The sequence below is a fragment of the Ciconia boyciana genome, chromosome 2, assembly GCF_034638445.1.
Source record: "Ciconia boyciana chromosome 2, ASM3463844v1, whole genome shotgun sequence".
In the NCBI taxonomy this organism is placed as follows: domain Eukaryota; kingdom Metazoa; phylum Chordata; class Aves; order Ciconiiformes; family Ciconiidae; genus Ciconia; species Ciconia boyciana.
Genome location: NC_132935.1, coordinates 7,728,342 through 7,754,206, shown reverse-complemented (window position 1 = coordinate 7,754,206; position 25,865 = coordinate 7,728,342). Strand labels below are relative to the sequence as shown.

Here is a 25,865-nt window from a genome sequence, read left to right as displayed (position 1 = left end):
AGGAGTCGGGGGGCTCTGCCCAGCGCCGGCAGCCGCTAGCGCCCTGCCCGCCAGCCCGGCGCTGCCTGTGGCGGGCAGCGAGGCTTCCTGGGCTGCTCCTCTAGCAGGCAGAGCATCTCCCCCAAACAATAGCAACCGCTGGACTGCCTTCCCAGTTTTCTTCTTTCATAGGTGTTTTGTTTGGTTTTTTTCAATAGCAACTTGCTTGAGTTATAAATTATTCCAAGTTGAATTGTTGTGTAGAATAGCTTGGGTCTTCTGTGCTCTGCTTGGGCTTCAAGTCGATTAAAACCCCAAAAGGTTTTCCGGTTTTACCCTGCTAATGTGTTTCTTAACAATAAATAGCTTATTGTTTATCTATGTGTGAGCCTTTTTAAAAAGGAGCCTACAACCTATGTCTTTTCCTAGGAACTTTTGGCTCTGTAACTAGAACATTAAGGAACCAACAGTACATTTTGGTGAATCTTTTAAAAACCCAAAAGCATATTTTCTTTTGCAATTACACAACTCCAAATAATGATTCCTACCCCTTCTGCATCCGACATGTCAGATGCGGTTTAAAGTGCTAGCTCTTTGTTTCGGTGATACTACACTGAATAAAAAAGTAATTCTATGTGGTTTACAGTATGATTTAATGTAAGTTTGGAAATATTGTATAATTGGCAGGTGACTTTCAAGTACAGTTCTGGAGAGACAAACACTTGATACAGTGCTTGGGATGGTCAAGTGAAATAAGTTACAAACTGATCTTGTAATGTAACTTAACGACAGCCAAAATGATTTTGGCTTCAACTGAAGTGATTACAAAGCTGTGCTAGTGTACTTTACTTCCTATAACAGGAATAGGTTTAAATCAATGCGACTTCTTTTAAGTGGTGTTGTACTTTTTGATGTGTAATGGGCTGCGAATGCCCATCTCTAAATTAGAAGGAGAATTAACTATTGTCTGAAGTATTCTGGGGTTAGGAGTAGTTGTCACAATTTCAGCTGTGGAATGCATATGCCACGTGATTTGTAGCTGCATGTCCCTGGATGATTGGTATTTTGCATATTTTTCCTAACTTTTTAAAAACACCACTGTTGATAGTGGGAGATGGAGAATTATGTTAATATATATTTGTATTTTTTGCTATAAATAAAAAACTTGTTAAAATTAAGCTTGATTGCTGAGAATTTAAGGCTGCAAATTAGTGAAGTTCTCAAGCTAGTGAAGGAAGAATCTTTTTTTATATGTAAATTATTTGAGGAGGTTACAGAAGTATGTGATTTACTATTTTACAAACAGTATTTATGAAAGCAGATATGACTGTATGGCTGTTATAAAAATTGTGACTTTTTGGGACTAGGATAGTTTTTTTTGAGGTTCTCATTGAAATTAGAAATTAGTGGACAGACAAACTTCTGGCTGCTTTTATTATGTAATACTTGGTATCTGCATGCATACTTTCAGCTCCAAAAAGAAATTATATTGTCAGTGAAAAAAATGAATGTAGATAGACCTGGATCCAATGTCTTTATTGTAGTATGTCTCTAGATTTTTTTTGCTTACTATGAAAGTGAAGTCTTGCATTAAATCTGAAGTACCTCATGTTAGAGATGGTAAGAAAAGATTAAGGAGTGTGACTATAACTGGTTAACTGTAGTTTAAAAAGCAAATTTGTGTAATATCTATGTAAAGTAGGTATTTTAAGCAGTTGTAGAGTCACCAAAGAACCAAATAAGGTGAAGTGACTGTATAATACAAGTGGGAAATGTAAGAAGAGATGTTTTACAAACCCATCCTATCATGACACTAACTTTATCAGTGGCTGTTTTTTTCTTCTCAATTGTAACAATACTGTGCAGTTAAGTGAAGGCAAATATTAGTGGAAATGTATATGTAATAGTTCTGGCTTGTACTTCATGTCAGGTCCACTGAGTTCTTTCTATGATAGTTAAGTGAGCAGGCAAATGAAATGGCTTGTCTAATTTTTTTAAACTGGGTTTGTTTAGCTTTTCAATTTAGAATGAAACATGTTTCTCAGTTTGGCTTCTTCCAGGTATGTGTGAGATGTCTTAGCAAAGGTCTTAAGTGCTTAAAATAACCAGCTTAATTATGTAATAGCATTTTGATGTCTTAGTATCGCATTTACTATCTGTATTTACTTAAACTGAAATACTGTTGATCAGCCAACTTTCTTCAGAAACTCAAGACTGATTTGTAAGAATTGTATGGTTGAATTAGTAAATCCTTCCAAGATGCTGAAGGAATTGAAGTTTGTGTACTGTATAGATAAGAGCCAAATCGCTAACCAGTTTCTAACCATGTTGAAAATTGGTTTCTAGGGAAAAGTCCTATGTCTAGATTTCTAAAATCTGTTAATTATAGTTCTCAAATGGAAGTGGACACATTTGCATATTATGCTTATAATTATAATTTGCAATTTGGGTACACACAAATTACATAATTTTAAATGATATGGGGAAAAAGTGGAGCTTGACATGCTTTTAGAGTTCCAGGGTAGCCTTTCAGTTGAAAAAGAACAATGTGGAGATAAGTAGGATGCTGCAAGAATACTTACTTTCCTGGGCAGTATTATTAGTCTGTGTTTCAGAACTGTGTTTCAGAAGAGATGACTGCATCTTCTCTTGCCCGAACAAAGCCTTAGCATTTTGAAAGCATTAAATTCAAAGATCAGTATCCTTCATTGTTCCTGCTTAGCATGTGGAAGTGCTGATTTTTCTTGTTGAAAACTCTGCTCAAGTATTCGACTTGTCTCTTTGGGACACAAATATAAGACCTATTGTTAAATTTTGCTTTAAACAGTCATTGAAACATTCAGCTGCTGCTTCAATTTTAGCACAGTAGGAATCTTTTGCAGGAGATGAGACTATATCCTTTGCTCTAAGATGATTTACTTGTATACTTGAACATTAAGCCTTCCTAAAAAGGGGATATTTTTACCTGTAAACCTTTAATCATCATTATAGATTAGAAGTAGACTTATTTTGCATGTGTAGTAAGGTGACCATGCTAATAGGATTAATTTGCAGCTGGTACCAGACAATGGGAACTGGAACATTATGTCCAATTATTATCTTATAATAAGTTCTGTAATTGAAGAACCTTGGGAAAGATGAGATTCTGTGAAGAAGCAAGAGTTTAGTACATGTGTATTTGTATTTTTCCTATTTACAGCTCTCATGCTCATCTTTATGCAAAACCTGAAAAGTGTTTTTTGTATGTGACAGTGATGCTTGTTCTGAAATCAGGCTAGTTCTTTGTGTTTATCATTGTAAGGCACTGAGTAGCTTTACCTTTTAAGCTTTTTTGAGACCTTTATTTTGAAGGCTGACTTTGCATTTGGGATTGTATGCAAATGTTGGTAAATGTGCAAGTGTAATGTTGATTGTCATAACTTAGTTATGACTGATGCTGTAAAAAATATTGAAAGATCTGTAAGAGAAGAGTTACTTTATTTTCATCATCTTCTTTCACATCTATGCATGGTATTGATTTGACAAGTATTTTGTGAATGTTGGGTAAAGTATGTGAAATTGCAGATGGAAGAAGCTAACTGTAAATAAAATGTGTTGATACCAGACATGTTGTGTAACAGGGGAGACATTAAAACAGATGCCTGGCACTTGATTTGTGTAATGTTAAATGTGTAGGTGGAGAGACTCTGTAATCAGTCAGGACAGCTCAAATCTTTGAGTCCCGGTGCCATTGCTGAAAGACAACTTTTACTTCTCTGTGGACTGGACCTGTAGAATTCTTCCTTACAAGCTCATTTTAGCTACTTTGAGACTTGAGGTAATATCTTAAATTGGTAAGGCTTCCTTTAAATTGTCTACAGGATGAACAAGCCTTCCTATCAGTAGATGGCTGTATGTGCTAGCTGTATATTGAGTGACTTTACTGAGCCATGTGCTCAGGTGGTTCATGTGAGCTGGTTCTTGTTGGATTTTGAGCTAGGAGTTCAATAGTCAAATAGACCAGTACCTCCCTAAATATTGGGGAGAATGGAGTGTGTGGAAAAGCGTACTGACTTTCTGTGTTGTGGAGGATATTAACAATCTGATTTTTTTAAGCAGGTAAGGGATACCTTTGTAAAAATGTTTGAAGTAGGAACTTATAAATTAAGGTTCTGAGGATGTTACTGATTTTGAATAAATCTGTCTTGGTATGCAAGGGCTTCTGGGTGCCTAGCAAGGATTTTCTTTGATTTTTCACAAATAGAATTCTAATTTTTCATGATTCTGAAAGATGTACTTGATCATATGTAGTGAAGTGACATACATATGTTGTGATATAAATAATCAGTTTGCTACTGAATCATCCACTTTCCTCTGAAGACAGGTGTTTCATGGCATGGAACAGACATGCGTGGTGCTGCTCATTCCAGTCCCTGATGGTGTTACATGTACTCTGTTGCTGTATAACCTCAAGCTCTCCTTCATTTCTCATTGTAGTCTCAATCGTATGAACAGCACTTGTTTCAAGTGTCCTGCTCTTGGAGGCTGGCAAAACGCTTTATGAAGGTCATAGGTGTTTTGTAAAGCAAATATAGCTGAAGAAATCTGGGTTTTAAGATTACTCGGATCATCCTATTAATTTGAATAAAACAGTTTTGTAATTTGCCCTTCAGACAGGCATTTTTTCAGACAGCAGGTCACTAAGTTGTCTTTCTTGGAGGTTAACTAGAAAGAAGAAACTCTTCTGTCTTCTACTAATCTGACTTCAAAACAACAGTCTATGAAAATGTGCAGGGGGAATTGGTTATTTGGCAGGCTCAGTGTGATGAGAAATTTTGTGACAGTAATAGGAATGGATATGGTGTGATGGTAGCACCATAAAACCAGGGAAGGCTGGCTTTGGTTCTATTTCTTTTTTCTTAAAACAGCCTGAAAAGTAATAAGATTAGGAGTGAAGAAGGGGTATTTCAGAGATTGCCCCTCATGTCTCAGCCTTCCTTGTTCAGTAATACTTCGGAACTTCATGTTTTTGTAATGGTTGGCTCTTTGCTTTTACTGCAGTGAAACTGTACTGGGAAAGTCAGAGGACTTATTAACAATTAGATTCCAGTCTTGGTCTCTTAAAAGGCTGGGGAAGTGATTTATCAGGTATTCCAGTCATGTTAACAGTGCTGCTGTGAAATGCAGCTGAAGATAATCATACATACTTCACCCTAGGCTCATCTGCTCTGAAGCATGACTCTAGCCTGCAGCCACTCACCGATGATCACATTCAGTCTAAAGCTGACTTCTAATTCACTTGCACACTTACTTTGGCAGTCAATGAGAGAGCTCAAATTTAAAGGTTTCAAATTTAAACTGACATGGTTTGTCGCTTTCAATCCTTTTCGACACCAGCCATGGAAATTAAAACTGTAACCTTCTGAGTACTTATTTACTAGAGAAATCAGAAAGAAGGTCACAGCACTGAATGGCTGCTCTTCTGGCCTGTGGCTTGTTTGACTTAACTTGCATGTACTTAAATTCTGTGTATGTGACCTTTCTGCCCTCTGAGTTCCCCCCCTCTGACTTAAAGTGTAATTAAGAAACAAAAGAATTTAGGATGCGCTTTGATTTGAAAGAATTGGGTATCAAAGTTCGGAGTTGAGTAGCCTCTGTAAAGTATTCAGTCTGGCACTGCATGACTTTAATTAGTATTTAGCAGTTTCAGTAAAAAGCATGTTTAAATGGATTAACTGGTAACTGACATGCCTAATACTTTATGGCGAATTAACTGACTGTTCTTAGCTGAGCTCTGCAGGAATCTTGCAAGTTTAATGTTTACATTAATACTGTTTTTCAAATAGAAAATGAGAAAGGACAGGATGTTTATACTGTGCAAGTGGAGCATCTTGATAAAGTTGGGGTTATTTACCCCTGAGACCTGGGAAGGCAAGTCTCACCTGTGGAATGGGAGCTGGATGGTAGGGGTGGTGGTAGTTCTGGGGATTACTTTAGAGCCATATATTGCTAGCTAAGTGTGACTTCCAGGTACAAGACTAGCTAGAAAATTAATATCTTTATGGCCTTAAGCTAAGGCCATAAGGGCATATGGACTTGAGAATTTCATTTTCTTGTGACATTCTAAGTACAGAAGTCCATGTGTCTTAATCTTTGAGAAAGATAATGGGAAAAACACAATGCTTTGCAAGCTTGAGAAGGTCTGTAGGCCTCTTGCTAGTCTGATTTGTTTGTGAAAGTGATCATTAACCTGTGGGTTGTGTGCCTTACTACCTTCACAGAGGTAAATAAAGGTGCTAAGAGGCCCTTTAAACTGGTGATGAAATGTCTGGCCAAAAAAGTGCAAATGAAAAAATAAAGCACAGTGCTTTAGCAATGGATGATTAACTCTTAAATCAAATATAAGAACTGGTAGATTTTGCATCTGTTGGCATCTTTGAGATGCATTTCTGGACAATTGATCTCAACTAAATTGTTAGGCTCTTTACCAACCTGTCAGTGATTATGGATATACTGTAGACATAGGCTGGCCTTTTATGACAAGGAGCAAATTAAAGAGTAACAACTGGAGAGGTGGAATGAAGAAACATTTTAAGGTGAGAAAGATGTATTTTTGAGTGTCTCAACAGCTGAGCAGTGCATGTGTTATTCTCTGTTTATTCTATCTTAAAATATTCCTTTGCTTGAACTCAACTTTGTCATATTTATCACTTACTGTTCTTGTGCTGTCATTTTTCATCCTTTTACCTTATTGTCAAGGTAAAATTAATAAGACACTGGAAAGTTAAATGGATTTCCTTCCTTCCTATTCTCCATTTCCATTGCTGTTTTGCTGGCTGCATTCCATTTCTTATTTTGATGTGTTTATCAGGCTTTTGGCTTCAGCTAGCAGCTCAACAGGAACAAAGTTGCAAGGCAGCAAACAAATGTCAGTTTAATTCTTGTAGTTGGTAAATCTTTCACTTTTTTGGCCTATATAGGTGTTCTTTTATAGGTCTTTATTTTCTAGGAAGAATTTCTTGACAAAATAATTGGAAACTTAAAAGATTAGAAATCATTTCAGTAAACCTATTGTTCTTGCACTTAATCCAAAAGCATATTTGTTATAACTGCTGCTGTGCTGATCTCGGTATAATGTAGTGACAGTGAAAATCTGAAGTTGCAAATCCTTTGAGGATTTACTGATTTTTTTCAACTTTATTAATCCAAGAATCTAGGAAGAAGTCAAAATTGCTGCTGTTGCTCTGACACTGAATACTGCATTTAGTGAATGCTTGGAGAGTAAATGCATCTGTGGTCTCTTACTGCCTCTTATCCAGTAACAGTACTCTGGTAAGCAGATACATTTGAAAGCAAAAAGTTTTAGATATTTTCAGCTGTTTTTTCCTGCTGCTTTGGGATAATAATGATGTTTTTAAAAGATGTAGAAATGGAAGGACTGCTTTTAAAGCTGTCATTCTTCCTTTTGTGTCACCTTTTCTGTTAACTGATAATGGACAAAAGTTTTCATTACTGGTTCCTTTTGATCTGTGTCCTAACTAACTAGAGGTGGTGGTGAGGCACCAATCCTGATGCACCTCTGCTAAGCAGCCCAGTTTCTGCTCCCTGAGCTCCTTAGCCCTCAGATACTGAGGATTGATCTTTTTCATGTAGTCTTTCTCCTGCTACCAAGCAGAAATTATGTGCTCCCTTGTATGCAGATTTGTGTGATACAGCTCTGTGGGGTAAACCAGTGAAGTAAAAAAAATCACACTTTTCTCTTCTGCCCACCTCCAAAGTAACGTTAAATGATAGGTTTCACTTTTGCAAAAGTGGAAAGCACTAAGGTCCATCATGTCTGGTTCTTTCATGGCTTTTTGTTATGCTTAACTATACCCTATACCCCTCCCAGAGTTTGAAGGAAAACAGATTTTTCTATTCTATACTTGCCTTCACACAGTTTGAGTACAGTGTTCTCAACAGAAGTTCAGAAACCTGGAGTGGTTTGTCACTTTATGAATTATCTGACTTGCATGACCACTTCCAGCCTGCCTCTTTTTAGGATCAAGAAGCCCTAATTTCAAGGAAGAAGGGTGTGTCACAGATGAGTTTTTTGCCTTCCTTACAGGGGTTCCTCAAAACTTTTATAGTAGGTGGAGGAGTTTCTCAAAGTGAAACAGTTTCTTACTAATGATTTGACTCAGTTTCTCCATTTAAATCCTGGCTGTGTGTGGAGGAGCTAATCTGCTTCACTTTCTGCTTCATAGCAGGTAGGTTGCAGTGATATCTTTAGCTCTAGTTAACTCATGCTGCTTTTCTAGAGATATCCTAATGATATCCTAGGCTGAGTAGACAGAGTCTGCAAGGTGAAATGTGGCCCCTTAGTCCTAGATCTTAAGACTGGAAAGGACTACTGTAGTCCAATTTCTTGTGTAACACAAATTGGTCTTAAAGATTCTTTTCACTTATCATATACCCTTGACCTTTTTGTTACACCATGCATCCATGGTCTGGAAAAATGATTAGGGTTTTATTGGCCTACTGTATGAAAGCATACAACAGAAGATTTATCATGTCTTTAAAGCTTACTGTATCTGTTTGCCAGATATTTTTTCTGCAGACACTTAAGTCTTCACAGCAGCCTGTTAATACCATGTGAAACAAATGTTGGGAATGACATAAGTGTAGCCATATAAAAAGCTTGTGAGGGAATTAATGACCTTTTAAGATTTCTTCTGGCCTTATTTTTTTTCCTGTGGATTTGAGGATCTTGGGCAATTATGAAGTATTAATATGAGCACACTTTGGAACTGTTCCACAATGGGTTTTCCTGTAGGATACCTATAGAGCATCTTAAATATAGTGATGCTGAAATTTTGAAGGTATAACTTAGCCAAGAAGTAACTTATAACTTACCCAGGAAGGCTTTTGGATGCTGTCTGTGTGAGGAAACTCCATTGTATTAGCGGTAGGTCCCTAAGCGTTGGAGCAATCGTCACGCACTTTTCAATTGCGCGTGGAGCTTTTTCTGAAGCGCTTTGTAGACCGTTTTTTGGAGTTGCTGAAGATAGAAACGCTGCCGGCGTTTCCAGCCCGGCGGCAGCCTCCCTCAGGTGCAGTGCTGGCGCGGTGTCAGCAGGCGGAGCCGGCGCTCAGCCGCTGCGGCCCTGCCGGGGCTCCCCGGGGAGCGGGGTTGGCGGGAAGGGGGGGGGTCGGTCCCCGGCGGGAAGCCGGGGGCCGCTTTCGCGAGAGCTGCGCATGCGTGCTGGGTGCCATCGGTGTTCGCTTGTCACCACAACTCCTGGCAGTGTTCTGGCTGCATCTTAAAACGCAGGTTCCTCCTGAAAGCCAATATTCGGTTAGCTGAGTTCGGTGCTTAGAGAGTCTTTTTGTCAGTATTACTTTTCATGTAGCTTTGCTATGTGAATATAAAAAGTTGGTGCTCGAGGTATAAAGGCTTTAATTGGGAACTGGGCTGTTTGAAGTGAGCATTGGTTGCATCTTCCTGCTCGGCCATCTCATAGGTATTTGTCTTTACTGCTCATACCTCGATTGCAAGCTTAGGCTCAAATATAGACTGAATGCTGCGGCTGTAATAGAAATACCTTATCTTCAGGCACAGGGTTTCCAAATACAATTGAGATGTGGATGGGAGCTGAAATAGCTTTGGCCTGGGCTGTTCTCTTGATGTATGCTTTAACTAGTAAGACTGCTGTCAGTCAGTCCAATTTGATAAGTGTTGAATGAAATTTTAAAAGAAATACTTTGCCAGACTTTTAAACTCTAAGCTTTTACACTGTCATGTCATTTAATCAGCTGATTAAATGGGAAAGTGCAGGGAAACTACCATAATGTTATTTACAAATCATTTATTCATAGATGCACTTAAAGAATTTACAAATCTCCTGAAATAATAGTCCTTGTTTGGAACACAAAGTACTAGTTCACTTAGTTCATAATAAGGTTAATTAAAAATGCTGATGTGTTTCATTATCACATAAGTGGCAAATAGCTGGCTGTGAGATCAGCTCTATGAAGAACTCTAGACAAATTATCCTTTTTAAATTAAGGCCCCTGATAGAAGAAAATGGATGCGATTTGCTTGCTTAATCAGTAGATCCTGGTTTCTTTAGACTTCAGAGGTATGCTGAGCATTATGCTAACATAATGTATTTTCTGCTTCTGAGTAGCTTGTAGGTCTTCAAGGCACTTATCCCTTATTTTTGTCAATGCGGTCAAAGCAATGACCAAAGCTTTCAATGGCTGGTTGTCTAGGCTAGAAGACTACCTGTTATGATGGCTTGCATGAAGATGGTGCTGAGAATTTAGCTGCTTTAGGCACTAAAATACTCAGCTTGCTGGATAGCCTCCTGCTTGGTCTTTCTGCTGGGGAAAACAGTGAAATGGATAGAAAAAATTGAATCTGAAATACTTTTTTTCCCCACTGTTGTGGTTTAGCCCCAGCCAGCAGCTAAGCACCATGCAGCTGCTTGCTCACTCCCACCCCCCGATGGGATGGGGGAGAGAATTGGAAGAGCAAAAGTAAGAAAACTCGTGGGTTGAGATAAGAACAGTTTAATAATTGGAACAAAATAATAGTAATAATAATAATGAATTGTAATGAGAAGGAAAACAACAAGAGAGGAACAAAACCCAAGGGAGGGGAAAAAAATGATACAACCACTCACCACCTGCTGACTGATGCCCAGCCAGTCCCTGAGCAGTGACTGTTACTCCCTGGCCAACTTCCCCCAGTTTGTATACTGGGCATGACATCATATGGTATGGAATAGCCCTTTGGGCAGTTGGGGTCAGCTGTCCTGGCTGTGCCCCCTCCCAGCTTCTTGTGCACCTGGCAGAGCATGGGAAGCTGAAAAAGTCCTTGACTAGTGTAAACACCGCTTAGCAGCAACTAAAACATCAGCATGTTATCAAGATTATTCTCATACTAAAATCCAAACCACAGCACTATACCAGCTACTAAGAAAACAAACTCTATCCCAGCTGAAACCAGGACACCCACTTGTATGAAGTAGGATGTAAAACTATAGGTTTTATTCTGTGCAGTCCTTTCAGAATCCTTTGCATAACTTGATATTATTGTATTGGAGTAATACCTGGCTAGAGATCAAACCTGTATTTTGTAGTGAGTAAATTTTTCAGGGTAGCTATTCATTATTCATAAGTCTGCAAATGATGCTAATCATGTAGGTATGTCTTGTCAGCATTTGTATGAGGTATTTTTGGGCACCTCATTTGGAAAGCTTTGGTGCTGTTATCAAAGCAGAGATTTGAAGCTTTTCTGCAGAGTCATCTGAAAAGAGCTGAGTGCAGAGAATACAGAAAGCAAACGTGGTCCCTTTATTCAGATTTGGCACCTTAAAACATAGCTGTGCATACTTGTCAGTAATGGATGTCAAGCTGTGTTGTAATAAAACAAATGTTAGAGCATTATTTTCCCTTCATTTTATTGATGACTAATTAGCTATTTGAGCTGTATCAATTATAGTCAATCAGGTTTTGGTAATAACCCCTCTTCACCTTATAGTATTTCATCCTCAGGACAGCTATCCTGACATGGGAGAAATTTTTACATGTAACTAATTGAAATCCTGACAGAATAGTGAATGCAATTTCAAGCTAGGCCATGAAATGAAGAAATAAGAGCAGATGGCCCCTTCAGAAAAATAGATTAAAGAGAATAGATGTTCCTGGACAGCTACATAGTTAATCCCTTGCTTCTTGTCAAGAGGTACTGCCAATAGGTACTTACTATGCAAGGGTAAAATAAAAGCTGTATGAATTTAATGAAAAAAATGCTTTTCCTCATTCCCAGCTCTTTCTAATAATTTAATGTTATGTTCATATTTTTAAGATACAGCTATAGTAATTGGAATAGTAACCTGTTAAATTAGTTGTATGTTGTTTCAGAAAGGGATACTACAAAGAAAGAGAACAATCCTGGGAATGTAGTTCCATTTATATTCAGCAAAGATTCATTCTAGCATTTCTAGTATCTTCTTGCTCTGTCAAACACTGACTGAGTCTTTAAACCCTCATGTCAAATTTGGTAGAGGTATTTGTGCCTATATGTCTCCTGATGGCTTAAGGAAGTGTTTAACACCTCCCTTGTTAAATGTTCTTTCCAGATTTATTATTAGTGGATACTCATATCTCTTTCAGTTCAGTTAAACACCTTTATTTCTTGGGTTTATGCAAAGTAGCACATTCCAGCATTTTAGGTGGTTATTCTGTTTGTAACTAGGTAAGTAATTCCTGCACTTGCTCTAAAATCTGTGAATCAAGATGGGGAAGTGAGATTTGAAACTTTATACACATGAACTGTTCTTTAGGAAGACTTATTCATGGGATAATAAGTACCCATTATGACCTTTTTGATCTTTTCTTCTTCCCAAATGCACTTTTATGCTTTGCTTCTCTCTAATACCAAGGAGTGATAGAACGATCTACCATATTAAGTGGTTATTGCTCTCTCAGCTGTCCTTCATCCTTTGGGCACCCAGATCCTGAATTTCTTAGGCAGCTGCATTTTTTAAATGCATCCCCTTTGTCCTGTGCCACATCTAGAAGGTAACTTGATGCTATACTTCTGGAAACTGAAGCATCAAAAGTTCCTTTCCCATATAGAAGCAATTTAAACATCACTGAACCAAGAAGTAATGGCACCTCAGGTTCTTGGTGTTTGCACTTTTCTTATTGTTTCTTGGCAGACAGAAGTGATGGAGCAGAAACTTGAATATATGGGATTATGAAGGCAGGTGGGGGACAGGCAGGGCAGGTGTCTGGTTAGTAGCAGCTTCTGCATTTTCCCAGTGCTGCTTGTATCTCAGTGTGACCAGTTCAGCTGTGGTTTTGGTGTCTCAGCTTGAATGTAGGTGTACTTCCTTGGCTGTGAGTTGTTCCACTGCACTTAAAGATGTCAGCTGCCTTGTGGGTGTGACACTTCCTAGTAGTTGACTATTCCATGTAAAATATGTAGAAATGTACTGAAATCTGCTATTTAAACTATCAAATATAGGAATTACTACCACAAGAAAATTCATAATGCACACAGGCCTTGATGGGAAGAAGTTGTAGTGTTCAGTGAAAGCTGGGATTTTGAAATTAGGTGGATTAAAACTAAAACAGTAACATTTCTAAAATTCATCGCATAACTACACGAGAGAATGTGGCTTCTGAAACTGCAGTAAAACTGAGGCATCGCATTTCCCACTTCCACATAAGCACTTGATTTTAAACTGTCTTCAGGACAAATTTGAGACAACTGAATTTGTAATATCTTGACTGATGAGTAGTTGCACAGAAAATCATGCAGGTATTCTGCTTCTTACAGCTATAACATGACTGTCTGTTGGAAAGAAACTTGACCTTGGGTTTTTGAAAATACTTTTTACTGAAGAAAGATGGTTTTTGAACAAATTTACTAACCTGAAATATGACTTATTCAGAAGGAACTGTTTAGTTTTACTGAAGCTAAACATGAAGACACTTTCTTTAGATAAAAAATTTTAATTCAGAGCTGTTTCCTATGGCAAGTAGAACCATACCATAAATGCTCTAAAACTGTAGTATATTAATTTTATTTACAGAATTTCTTTACTTTAAGGTTTGTTTCAGCAAAAGTTTACTGGCATAAGTTGGTAGTTATTTCGGAGACTTATGCAGGTATAAATTATGAAGGTCTGTTCCATTTTTCTTAAATCTGGAAAAATGAGTAATGTTCTATTAGGTGAATGCTAGAAATAGTAGTTTAAGGAGAAAAACTCAGACAGGTACCATAAGTTGGAAGATTGCTTTCCTTAGTGAAGGTGCTAGATGGATAAGCACATGGTGCTACAGAGAACAGGCTTATTGCAGACTTAGATCTTGCTTCTCTCTTGGAGAAACTGGTCTATTGGCAGAGATGTTAGTTCCTTCCCTGTGAGTTGCAGCTAGAATGAGTCCATGAGCTGGACTTTCAAGGTTTATCACACTTCTAGGGAAGTCTGATCTTGGTTTAAAATTCCATGAAGTGATTCAACTGATTTTATGAGAATAAGTTTAATAGAATAATATTTGGAAACAACTGAATGTGGTAGCAATCTGCTTAATTCTGTGTAATATACATCTTCATACACAGAAAAGATACTTGGATTCACCTGCTATTGAGCATGTGGAAGGGATAGTAATTAATGTTATCCCTCTGCTAGTTAAAAATTAACTTGGATGCTAAGAGCTTAACATCCAAATTATGTTGAAGTTTAAAAAAACATGTGGAAATTTTGTGTTAAGCTGCACTTTCCCATAGGGCAGTAGAAGTACAAGCTTCCTTTGTGTTTTTCCTGCCAAGCTATGTTACTGCAGCCAAGGCCCCTAATAGATGACAAATAATAAAAGTACTGCCTACAATAATTGTATCAAAACTAGTGTGCCTCTTTTGTCTGCTGGCAGTGTCAGTAATGGCCTTCTGAAGGATTAGAAGTGTGTTAAAGTAATCCAGAGTGCTGTGCTGGAATTAGTCCCCTTTCTTCTCCATGTACCAACTAACCTCCATAGGTTTGTCTCATGCATCTGTGGACCTAAATATACAAATGCTTTAGGATCCTTTGGTTGTTACCTTTTTCATAAGTATTCTGAATGCATTTTTCAAATTGTTGAGCTATATTTTTGTTTTATGGATTAAAATACAACCTATCCACAGTGTTATGCCCCTTCGCATTCACCTGTTGGCTTCATGTTCTTTCTGTACAAGTTTACCTTTTCATACATCAATAGTTTGTGCTTTAATGTAAACAAAGCTGCAGACATGAAGTCTCAGGAATCTCAGAGCAATTTACATCAGAGGATGAGGAGATTTGTGTTAGAATCAACAAGCTGAGAAACTTAAGAACAGTAGGTTGAGTCAACAGATATGCATGAAGGTTACTCCAGCATATACTGTTTTCAATAGGTAATCTTCTACAGGCACCAAAGTAGTGGTAGTGTTCACCTGACCAGTGCAGTGTCACAGAATTTAGGGATGTTTTTCTCAATTTCTGTAGTAAGAGTGAGATTACACTTGTTGGTAATGGTTACGTTGGATTCAGTGGGTATGAGTTTTTCTAAATCCTAAGTGTCTGGTGCTGACTGAGTTTCACTGAATTCAGTGTAAGAATTTAGATGCATTATGGGTGCTTGTGATACCTCATCTCTGTTCCTTTCCCTAACACTATGTAATACGAACAATGAGTTTTTTATTGGACAGAAGTGTGTTTTAGACAGCATGGTGTTCTGAGAAGCAGTGGGAAGAGATTTGTACCTTTGGAAGAATGTGTATGCTTCCATCCATGCAGAACAGAGTAATGGTGGGACTATGGAGAGGGGAAACAATGGACTACTGTACATTGGATCTGTCTGAATCTGTTTCTCTGGACTGTTTGAGCACATGTAATCCTGTGATGCAACATGAATTTCTAGCATGCTTTCAGGTAACAAATTGTGGCTTTCTGGGCTACAGTATTTAATGAGAAATAAATATTGGGGTAGGGACAATTCACTAGAACTAGTATTCTTTAAAAATACCAAAGATGGAACAAATCTTTCCTTTAAAATATCCTTTCAAAACTCTTCTGCAAAACAGTAGAAATCAAACAAGTAGCTTGCTAACACTTGCACCAGTGCTGAGTAGAGAGGAAGGATCACCACCTTCACAGTGCTTGCAGTGCTGTTCTAGTGTGGCCCAGGATCATGGTGGCCTTCAAGCATACATGCCTGGCTAGTGTTCAGCTTGTTAGGACTCCCAGTTCCTTTTCTGCAAAGCTGCCTTGGGTTGCCAGTCTGTTCTGGTGCATGGGGTTAATCCTCCACAGGTACAGGACTTTGCACTTTGCTTTGAACTAAATGAGATTCATGTCTGCCCACTTCTCCAGCTCGTCAAGGTACTTCAGAGTGTCATTGCAACCCGCTGATGTTTGAACCACTTCTCCCAGTTTTCTATTATCTGTAAACTTGCTGAAGCTGCACTCTGTCCCATCATCCAGGTCACTGATGAAGATGTTAAATGGTATTGACTCTTGGGGCACACCGCTAGTGTCCGACTCCCAGCTGGACTGGTTATGATGCCACTAATCGCAACCCTGTGAGTCAGGCAGGTCAGTTTTCAGTCCACCTCGCTGTCCATTTCTCTAGCCTGTACCTCCTCAGTTTACATGAGGATGGTATGGGGGCAGTATCAAAAGCCCTACTACAGATGAGATGGACAACATCAGCTGCTTTTGTCTCATCTGTGGAGGTACTCCTATTGTTGATGCAGAGGTACTCACATTGATGAAGGCTCTTAGTTTGGTACAGTGTTACTTCCTTGTCATAAATCCATGCAGACTACTCACAATCACCTTGTCCTTCATATGCTTGGAAATGGTTTTCCAGGGCTGTTTACTGCATCGCCTTCCAAGGGTCAAGGTGAATCGTACTATCCTGTTGTTCCCCAGATCCTCTTCCTTGCTCTTGAAGATAAGATTGATACTTGCTTTGCTTCAGTCAAGAATGTTCCCTGATGAGCATGACCTTTCAAAAATAGTGGCCTGTCAATGACATCAGCCAGCTCCCTCAGTGCTTGTGGATGTTTCCTGAAATACCTGGTTTAGTGATTATTTTAAGTAAATTGTGACTTATAGGTGTGAATTATGTTTTATTAGGATTTATCAATAGGATAGACACATTACTGAATTAAGGGTTGCCAGAGTGTGAGGTCTGCCCTTCTGTCAGTTGGGACAGAGGGTGTTGGCAAAGCTTTATAGTTGCTAAAAATGATTTTTAGAGAAGTAGGGGAAGATAACACTCCTTTGTCTTGCTGATGGCTACATAAATCTTGCATAATGCTAGGTAAACAGTGGTACACTTACTTGTGTAACTATCAATTATACAAAATATGGGGATGGAAAATACCTACACTACCAAAATACATCTTAGTAGAGTATCTTCCAGTATTACATGTGGTTTGTTTGAGTCTATCAGCAGATTTTTAGATTGCACTGTCTTTGCCAGTGCCTTAAAAAGCTTTAAATGTGGTCTTTAATAGTGCTCAAGTCTGCCTGCTTTAGGGTTCAATAACTGGATGTGCTATGGCTAGTGTTTCAACTTGGCAATAGTTTAGAATGTGATATATGCATATTAAGAGCTGTGGGTCGTATCCATTTTTCAAATGAGATCTGAATTATGCTTTTCCTTCTTGTGAAAGTTGTTAAAGCATCACAGAAAGTTTGAATAGTGCTATGTACATAATGAGGAAGAAAGCATATAGACCCTTGATGACTCACCAAGATGACAAGTTTAAACCTTGTGTGAGGGCTACCTGATCGTGTTCATACATATAGATGAAAAGATGGAATAGCTTTTTAAAGGGCTCTTGATACAAAATATTAACTTCATTTTGTCTAAGCCCTATGCCCCAAGTTACATAAGATGATCTGTATGTTGGATCCCTTTCGAGAATAAAAAGTCATGGATTAACATTTGAAATCTGCATCCAAAGTAGCTTTATATCTGTACTGCCAATTGTCATGTTTGCACATGCTGCTTTTTGAGGGAACTACTTAATACTCACCCCTCCATACCATCTAAATAGTTTAGAGGGCTTCCAGAGCTTTGCCTTTGGGGCTTGAGGGCTACTTGTGCTGTCATATGGAAGCACAAAAAAGTCTTTGCAGAAAGAGAATGGTATTATCCATAGGCTATTGCTCAGTAGACACAGTAAGTAAATCCAAGACAGCATGGGTCCCTTTTTGGACACCTTCTCCTTATAGGAAGAATCATAGGATGCCTGAGACTTTAAGAAACCTCTGAAGGTTCAGTCTCCTGCTCAAAGCAGGATGAAAGCCAATGCTTTTTCCAGTGTTTAGGCAGCAAGGTTAGGTGTTCCTGAAGCAGGGAGGAACAGTGAAGTCAAATGTTTTCATCCTGATATGATGGAGCTTCCAAGTTTGAAGTACTTGACTGTATGACATTGGGTACTGTTTTTCCACATATATATAAGTTGCCTTGGCATTTTTGTATTAAGTTGTGGAGCAAATGAGTTGACATTTTTGCAGTTAGTAATTCTTGACTGTGTTAATGTACAAACATTCATGTTTAAACAAAATTGTCAAGAGTAGATAAGTCGTATAGGAAATGTTAGCACTTTGTTATAAGTTCAGAAGCTCTCATCACAATGAGATAAATAGTAATTTTCAGTGGAGTAGGGTGGGTATATGGGACTGAAGCCTATGTTTACATCTTGTTTTTTTCTTGAGCAAGGCAGACTGAACATCTGTTAATATCTGAGATGTTACTTTTGACAGCTTCCACTGTGGTACTTTCTACTTTATTGCTAATATTAATCAGTCTGAACATATTTTAGTGTAGTCATTTTTGATGTGAAGGTAATAGGTGTTCAATTAGTTTTGAATTGCTTAAATAAAAAGGCCTATTCAAAATATTTGCCATATTGGTGACTGAAATGTATTTTCAAATCAGTGCAGACAGTAGTACTTAACTGTAAAATAGAACTTACAATGCCTGTGAATGCAATTTAAATAAAGATTGGTTTAAGTCCTTCAACAGGGATATTATTGAGTATGCTGAATGTTGTAGACATTCTAGCATGAACCAGTCATTTTATTGTAAATTCAAATTAGATTCATTGTCAGTTGCTTCTACAAAATTAAGGTGGCATATAAAAGACAGTTATTCTGAATTCAACTATTGTAATAATGTGCATTTGTCAAAACAAATTCCTATGTTTCTTATGCACAGTTCATACTCTTAATGTATTACTTCTTATGCCAGTTCAGAATTAGGACCTACTGTGGAGGTTAAATTTGTGATTTTAAACCAGGCTTTTTTAAAAGTATCAAAATTATGGCTGAGGAAGAGAAGTGGAGTTTTCTGAAGTTCCTAGAGGAATGGGGATGGGTGTAGTAATAAAGCAGCTGCATTAAAAATTGAAAATTTTATTGCATTTTTGATTTGAGTCTTTTAGGCCCATTCTGGGTAGATCTACATGTAGCCATTCCACATATTAAACTCCCTTATTTTAAAATAATTTTTGAGGCTATTTTTGTTTTATTTGTGTGATTACTTTAGTTGTCTAATTTGCCTTTTTCTTGAAGATACACAAATCAGTATTTTGTTTTGGGAAAAATCTTGTGGGTGGAAAAAGGGATATTTGTTTACATCAGAAAATGTTTAGTTGCTGCTGTCTTAATTGTGTTTTTTCTTGTGGGGAATTGGGATGCTACATACAATTCAAACTGAGGAGTTCTGCATTTCTTGTGAATATGTACACAGAGAAACTATTTTAAATCTAACTAGGCTATGCTAGACATGTGTTAAGATACTCAAAAGCAGGAGGCTAAGTTTACCTCTTCTGTTTAGTGCAAAAATCGGGAGAGTCATCCAGCTTCATACTGATCAAGAGGACAGGGAGAGTGAGTAGTAGGTCTCTTAGAGGCTGCCTTCAGGAAATCTGTGGGGTTTATTTCAGAAAGTCTTTTGAAAATGTATTAAAGCCTTAGTGTGGTTACAGTTCAAGTTCATGTTGCACAGTACTATTTTCAGCTGAAAAGACAAGAAGTATTTGTTGGAGAGGTACTGTTTCAGGTAAATTTTAATTGCCCCATTAGTGGGGGAGGAAATAAAGGAGTCCAGTGTAAGAGATGTATAATCTGAAGCACAGTTGAGACTATTTTATTATGACAGTAATGAGATTAAGCTGTCAATGTAATCAAAATTAGAACTATTGTTAGGTTCATAATCCTATGTTACTGCACTTTGGATTTAGCAGAAGCAGCCACGGAAGGACTGTGAGCATTAAACTAACATCCAGCGTAGCAGACTTTCTATGACTTTGCTTCATTGCAAAAGTTCTAACTGCTGGTATTTTCAGAATAGGTGTGCTTAAAATGTGCCTGAAATACAACTACGGATTTTGCCACAATGAAAATTTTCAAATAAGAAACAGTATAGAATGCTGGAAAATTTTACACATGGTATAAAAGCAATGTTTTAATCCCAAAGACTGTTTCAGAAGTACTTACTGATACTGTGAACTGGAAGGACTGTAGAAAGGTTGAGGAAACTGAACCGATATTTGTCCATGTTTTTTTCTCCATTAAGGAAGAACTATTTTTGTTCTGAAATTCTGCTACAACTGAATTGGAGTCCCCCTCCTCCTCTGGAAGCTTGTCTCTTATTAAAGCTTGGGTGTGTTCCTTAATGGAGATCTTTAAAATGCAAACTAATAAGCCAAAGTCTGTTTTTTGTAGTGCCATAATTTTGAATTTTTTCTAATGTGAAACCATATGGAATTGTATGGTGAGACCAGCTATCCATCTAGCTCAGTGTTGTCTCTCTAGCAATGGTCAATAGGAGAGATTTTTCAAGTGTTAAAAGGACAGGGAAGGTATATAAAGATACTTCCACAGCCTTCAGTTGACATTAAGAGCTTTCTGAACTGGAGATGGTGTATTTTTTCTAAGTCAGCTACATAGTCTTGAGAATTTACTGAGAAGTACTATTGTTGTTGGGGCATGCTTCAGTAGTTGTATAACAGACTTGTTTGACTTGGTCTAAATTGTAATGTTACTTTCTCTTAGCTACAAGCTAATAAAATTGGCTTATCCAAATAAAGCAAAATATACTGCTGCTGTTGTATAGTGTTAGTAATTTCCCAAACCTCTTCAGTGTATTTGTCAAGCGTTATTTAGGAGTATTTATAAAGGATAATGTTACTCTTACAATATTTTCATTTTCAAAATTAATGTGGAAACTATTTCTAGTGAAATTGCAGTGCAGTTCTATCAATGCCCTATGTTTTCTGAAGCCACGATCATTTGGGTGTCCTAGAATAATAAGCCTTGGATTCTTCACTTGTAGCCTTGGATTCTTCACTACTTCCATCTGAAGTAGAAAAAATTAGTATGAAATTATTTAGGTTTTATAGAGTGTCTGATAAGACTTCTGAATCTAAGGAAAAATAGTAGAATGTTTCTCAAGGATTTGCAGAAAAATTTACCTGGTTCCTGTTTTCCCTGATCTTGTGTTTTGGAAACATTGTATTAACAGAAATGTTTCCTGCATTTGTCCTTTACTTTGAGTTTTTGACCTTTGATCTTACATTGATTACATTGATTTACTACAGACAAATACAGAGCATCACTTTGTTCTACATTAAACTCATGTATTTATATTGGCTTAGCAGAGGGAGCTGGAATCCTAGCTTGTAGTTCTGTCACAGGAAGATTAATTCTACCTAAAGATTAACGTGGAACAATTCTACTTTGTCATTATCTGATGTATCTAGCAACATTATTTGGTAAATTAACTGAGGAGTAATCATTGCTTAGATCTCTCTGCTATGATTAAATGTAAAGAAAAAAATCCATGCAGTTATTACTTCATCCAGTTAAATTCCTGGACTGTTGCATTAGCTGCATCCTTGGTCTGAGAACATGGGATTTTAATCTCTAGCATTACGGGAAGCTTTAATCACATGTTTATTTACTATTTGTGATCTAGGAAATGTCATAGCTTCATATAGCTAAGCAGTACAGAATGTAATCTAAGGATTAGGAAAAGGCAAATCTTCCTATCCATTTGACCTTGAAAATCTGATTGGATTTTCTGTGTGATCTGGCATTTTTCCCTAATTATCTAAAACTTGATGTATGTGATAGATACTGAGTGAGCTGTGGAGATATGGGTAAAATTCTAATGCTTAACATTATTTCATATTCATCTTAGATTCGAGTGCAAAGAATGACAAGAGAAATCTGAGATAAAATGTGGTCTCAATGTAAGATAAATTTTCAGTAATTCAGTGGCCTTGACATTGTTCATTCAAAATGAAAGTCTTATGATAGCAGTGAGTATGCATAAAGTCTTAAGTCAGTTTGATTAACTTTGGACCATAATAGGAAAAAATCTTACTTTGTAGTGCTATGGTAATTGTCTATGACTGTTTATTAGAAGAAAAACAAGTCTTTTGACTTTAAAACAAATGGGGAAAATTGTGATCCATTTTGCTAAGAGTTAATTGGCAGCCTCTTATGGGTTTCAGTAGCTGCTTCAAGCAAATAAAGTTGATTAAACAGTGGAAGTTACAATAAAGAAAGAAATGGTTGTTCTTAAAATGGTAAATAAAAAGTATGTAGCTATTTGGGGTAGGAAAACTGATCTTCAGAGTAATGAATGGATTTCTTTTAATATTTACTTCGGCCACTTCAAGTTGAGTGATCACTAGAGCAAGAATGTTCTTTCTATGACCTTGATTTTTTTGTATTGAGTAAATCAAAATACCATAGAATTCTATCTAGCATTATTTAAGTTGTTGCAGTCATGTCCTTCAAATACTGAATTCAAATAACTTATGTAAGCTAAAATATTTAGGAAATATGAATAACAGTGTATTGATCTTTTAAGGAATTTATGCAGCTGGCTCACCCGAGGAATGCTACTGAGATATTGTTAGAACTTGGCTCTTAACTTTTACAAATACATTTTAACCTTGACAAGTCCGTTTGAGACCTCTGAATGTTCCTGAAACAAAACTCACTTAGGTATAATATTTCTTGACACCTTTTGAGAAGGTCCTTAAACCACTGTTCATTCATAAACTTGTTGTTCTAATTTAAAATTCCTTACTACTTCTAGAAATGCAATTTTTATGAAATTTTCTGGTGGGCAGGGGGATTGCAGTGTATGCCATACTGTGCAGTTGTGCACAACAGGATATGACTCAACAGGAGAAAACAAATTTTTAGCTTTACCAGTTTGTAAAAGCATGGTGGGATTTGATGTTACAGGTACTTTTATTTTGTAGGTTTAGATTACTTCAGGAGAAAGTCCTTCACTGTAACAGTAACTATAGCTACTGAAAACTTCTAAAGATCTTGTATCACTTTAACTATCTTTGCACTGATCTGTTCCAAAATACTGCAACACAGTGCATTAATTTTCAATCTTGAATGGAGTTGAACTGTGCTTTTCTGATTTTTCTGAACAAATTTTAGTCCTAACATTTAAAGTCAATAATAAAATAAGTCATATTAAATTTTGTTGTAAATGCATTTGCTTCAGTCATGACGAAGTGGATGTATTTTTATTACAATTTTAATATTTGGTATTTCTTGGTGTAAAATGTTGCTAAAGAACAACATACTTCTGATCAGTTTTGAGCTTTGAGTATTTATACTGTTAATGGTGTATACCAACTGCAGCATTAAAAATGTCATGTTTCTATTTTCCACTTGTAAAATGTACAAACCTATGAGTATCTAGTGTTGTATTCCAAGAGAAATCAAAGAGCTTTATCATAACTGCCCTGTTATATCAGGAAGCAGGGGTGTTAAAAGTAGTTTATTTGTATTTGAGTGCTGTTCCTCAGTAGTTGCCAGCCAGTAGGCTGAGGGGTTTGGAGTTTTTTCTGAGCATGCTGCAACATAAAGGACACTTCAGAGGAGGGTTGCTTTGATAGGGCTCTGCCAGAATGTTTACTTCACTAGAATCCATATGAATCAAACTTCCTAGGGACTTACCAAGAAGATTTGAAAGTATAGCTGGGGAAGGCTTTTCTTTCAAGAAGCCTTCAGGTAGTCTTAGGGTAGTTTGGCTTTCTTAGTTTCTCAGTCACTGAACACTTATTTGAATAAATACAGTTGTATTTATTTCCTGTTCTGTGCTGGTGAGGTGAAAACTTGCATGGAAGACTGGAGTTTCAGTTATTGAGAAAGATGTTAGCATCTTCATTTCTATTGTGGTAATTGAGAATGAACTGGTATTCATTACACAAAGGTGCTAATGATGCATGGATTTTTTTCAGTAGTAAGAAATGTGTTGGTTTACTACTCCTTCTGTTTTTCATTGCAAGTACTTTTAAACTAAATTGTCTTTTAACGTGTACGTAAAGGATGCTTTATCCTTCTATATTTTTGATTGTTTTCTTTGCACTGAAAAGTTTTTGTTTGTCTCCTGTTGGCATAAGATCACATTCCCACTAAAGAAATTTCAAGGTCTTGATAAATGTCATTAACTTCTACTGGTGAAGTAGAGTAGAAGGCTGTGTTTTCTTCTTAAAAACTAACAAGATATTTGAAGATTTGGGAGGACAAATGCTACATGTCTATAGAAGAACCTTTGTCACACTTCTGAAATTGGTTGGATTTTTGGTATGTCCTGTGCTAACAGGTTTAACACTGCAACTCGCAGTGTGCTGGACTCCAGTCCAGCAAAGACTTCAAGCAGTGCTTCATTTTTAGTGTCCTTTTATGCTCATACTTCCCCACCAATGAAGTGAAATCTGTGATTTTTCTTTAGCACACTGGAGAGTCAATGTTTGGAGAGTTATAATCAAGAATCAGTTTTGTATGTTGCTCTAGAATGAGTAGTCATGCAGCCTGGGTTTGAACTTCTAAATCTCATTCCGAATTCTGTTGTCATTGGTATAACACTAATCTCAGATTTTTGGGTATGATCTGCATGCCTCAATTCCATTCCTGAAATTTTGAAAGATTGATTTGACATTTGCTCATAAGTACATTGTAGACAACCACCATTAAAACTCTATACTTTGTTTATAGTATAGAGGGATAAAATAGTCAAGTATTCAACTATGCTGTAAATATTTGAATTTAAAAATGAATAAAGGTATCTAAGAATAGTTTTTCCTGCTTGAGCCATATAAAAGGTAAATGTATCCTAAGTATTAAGCTAAAAGTTAGCATTTACAATGCTTGCAGTGCTAATTCAAGGTGCTGATATGAATGTGAGTATTAAAGCCTGAAAAAGCAAAACATGGTTTACCCCATTGACCTATGTAACTAATTACATGTTAATTACACATTATGCCATATGTATTATGCCATACAGTATTAGTTTTAAAGTTTTTAATTTATACTGCCTTTGAAGATTCTCAGCTTTTAGATTGTTATATTAAACTGAGAAAATAACTAACTTTTTTCCTTTAACAGAAATTGAAAAATTCCAAAAAGGGGAAGGAAAGGAAGAAGAAAAGTATATTGATGTAGTCATCAATAAAAATATGAAGTTGGGACAAAAAGTTTTGATTCCAGTAAAACAATTCCCTAAGGTAAGCCCAATTTTCATATTTTATAAATCTAAATGCTTATAGAAGATATTCCACTAATATCTCAACTAGTTTAACTGTTACATTTAAAATAGTATTAACAGTCTCTATTATTGCTGTTCTGCAGCCTGTTCCATAGAATTTCTAAGGTAGGAATGGTTCTTGTTGGAATAAATGTGTAGGAAAGTGGTGCTGGTCATGCAAAATAATAGTATGTTGAGAACAAATGGTAAATGAATCATATTTTCAGGATAGCAGGATCCTCCTTCAGAACAGCAAAATGAATGAAGTATATTTCAGTTGACTCTGATGCCAGGCTTTGAAACTTTCTTATTGTAGGTAGAAGTACAGCTTAAAATGCACCATAAAAGGAACTCACTGTGTGAACTTTTTCTTCTCATCCTCTTAAGTTTCAGCCATTGTTAGTCTTGAATTAGTTAAATCTGCACTACTAAATTATACAGTCTATTCTGGAGGGGTAGGGACTGTTTTGTTAATGTCTGACCACCACTTAACACTTCTTTACTGCCAAGTATTATCCTGCACTAAAATATCGCTACCTGGAAGCATTTATTCAACATTCAATAGGCTGTGGAACCTTTATTCTTTTGGTCCCTTTTTAAATTTTAAGGTTAATGTTATGAAAATCAGATTAGCATTTTTTCACTTGTTTGAAATGGCTTTTTCTTCCTACTAAACTTCAAGATTACTTCTGTTTCTGCTCATGGAGGAAAGGAATTACTTCACTCCTTCCATTTCTTTAGGAAGACTTTTTCTGTCAGTGTTTTCCTCAGACCATGCTGGGGAACTTGCAGGGATTGGTTTACTG

General features: G+C 36.9%; 1 protein-coding gene across 5 annotated transcripts in view; it reads left to right on the top strand.

Moving 5' to 3' along the window:
- Nucleotides 1-25,865, top strand: part of KHDRBS3 (KH RNA binding domain containing, signal transduction associated 3) — a 95,392-nt gene that overhangs the window by 707 nt on the left and 68,820 nt on the right. For all 5 annotated transcript variants that reach the window (XR_012040569.1, XM_072851155.1, XM_072851154.1 and 2 more), the window contains exon 2: nt 24,921-25,039. Coding sequence is in view for 4 of the 5 variants with exons in the window: in XM_072851155.1 (XP_072707256.1) it covers nt 24,921-25,039 (119 nt within the window). In the remaining variant the exon portion in view is untranslated. The remainder of the gene's footprint in view (nt 1-24,920; nt 25,040-25,865) is intronic.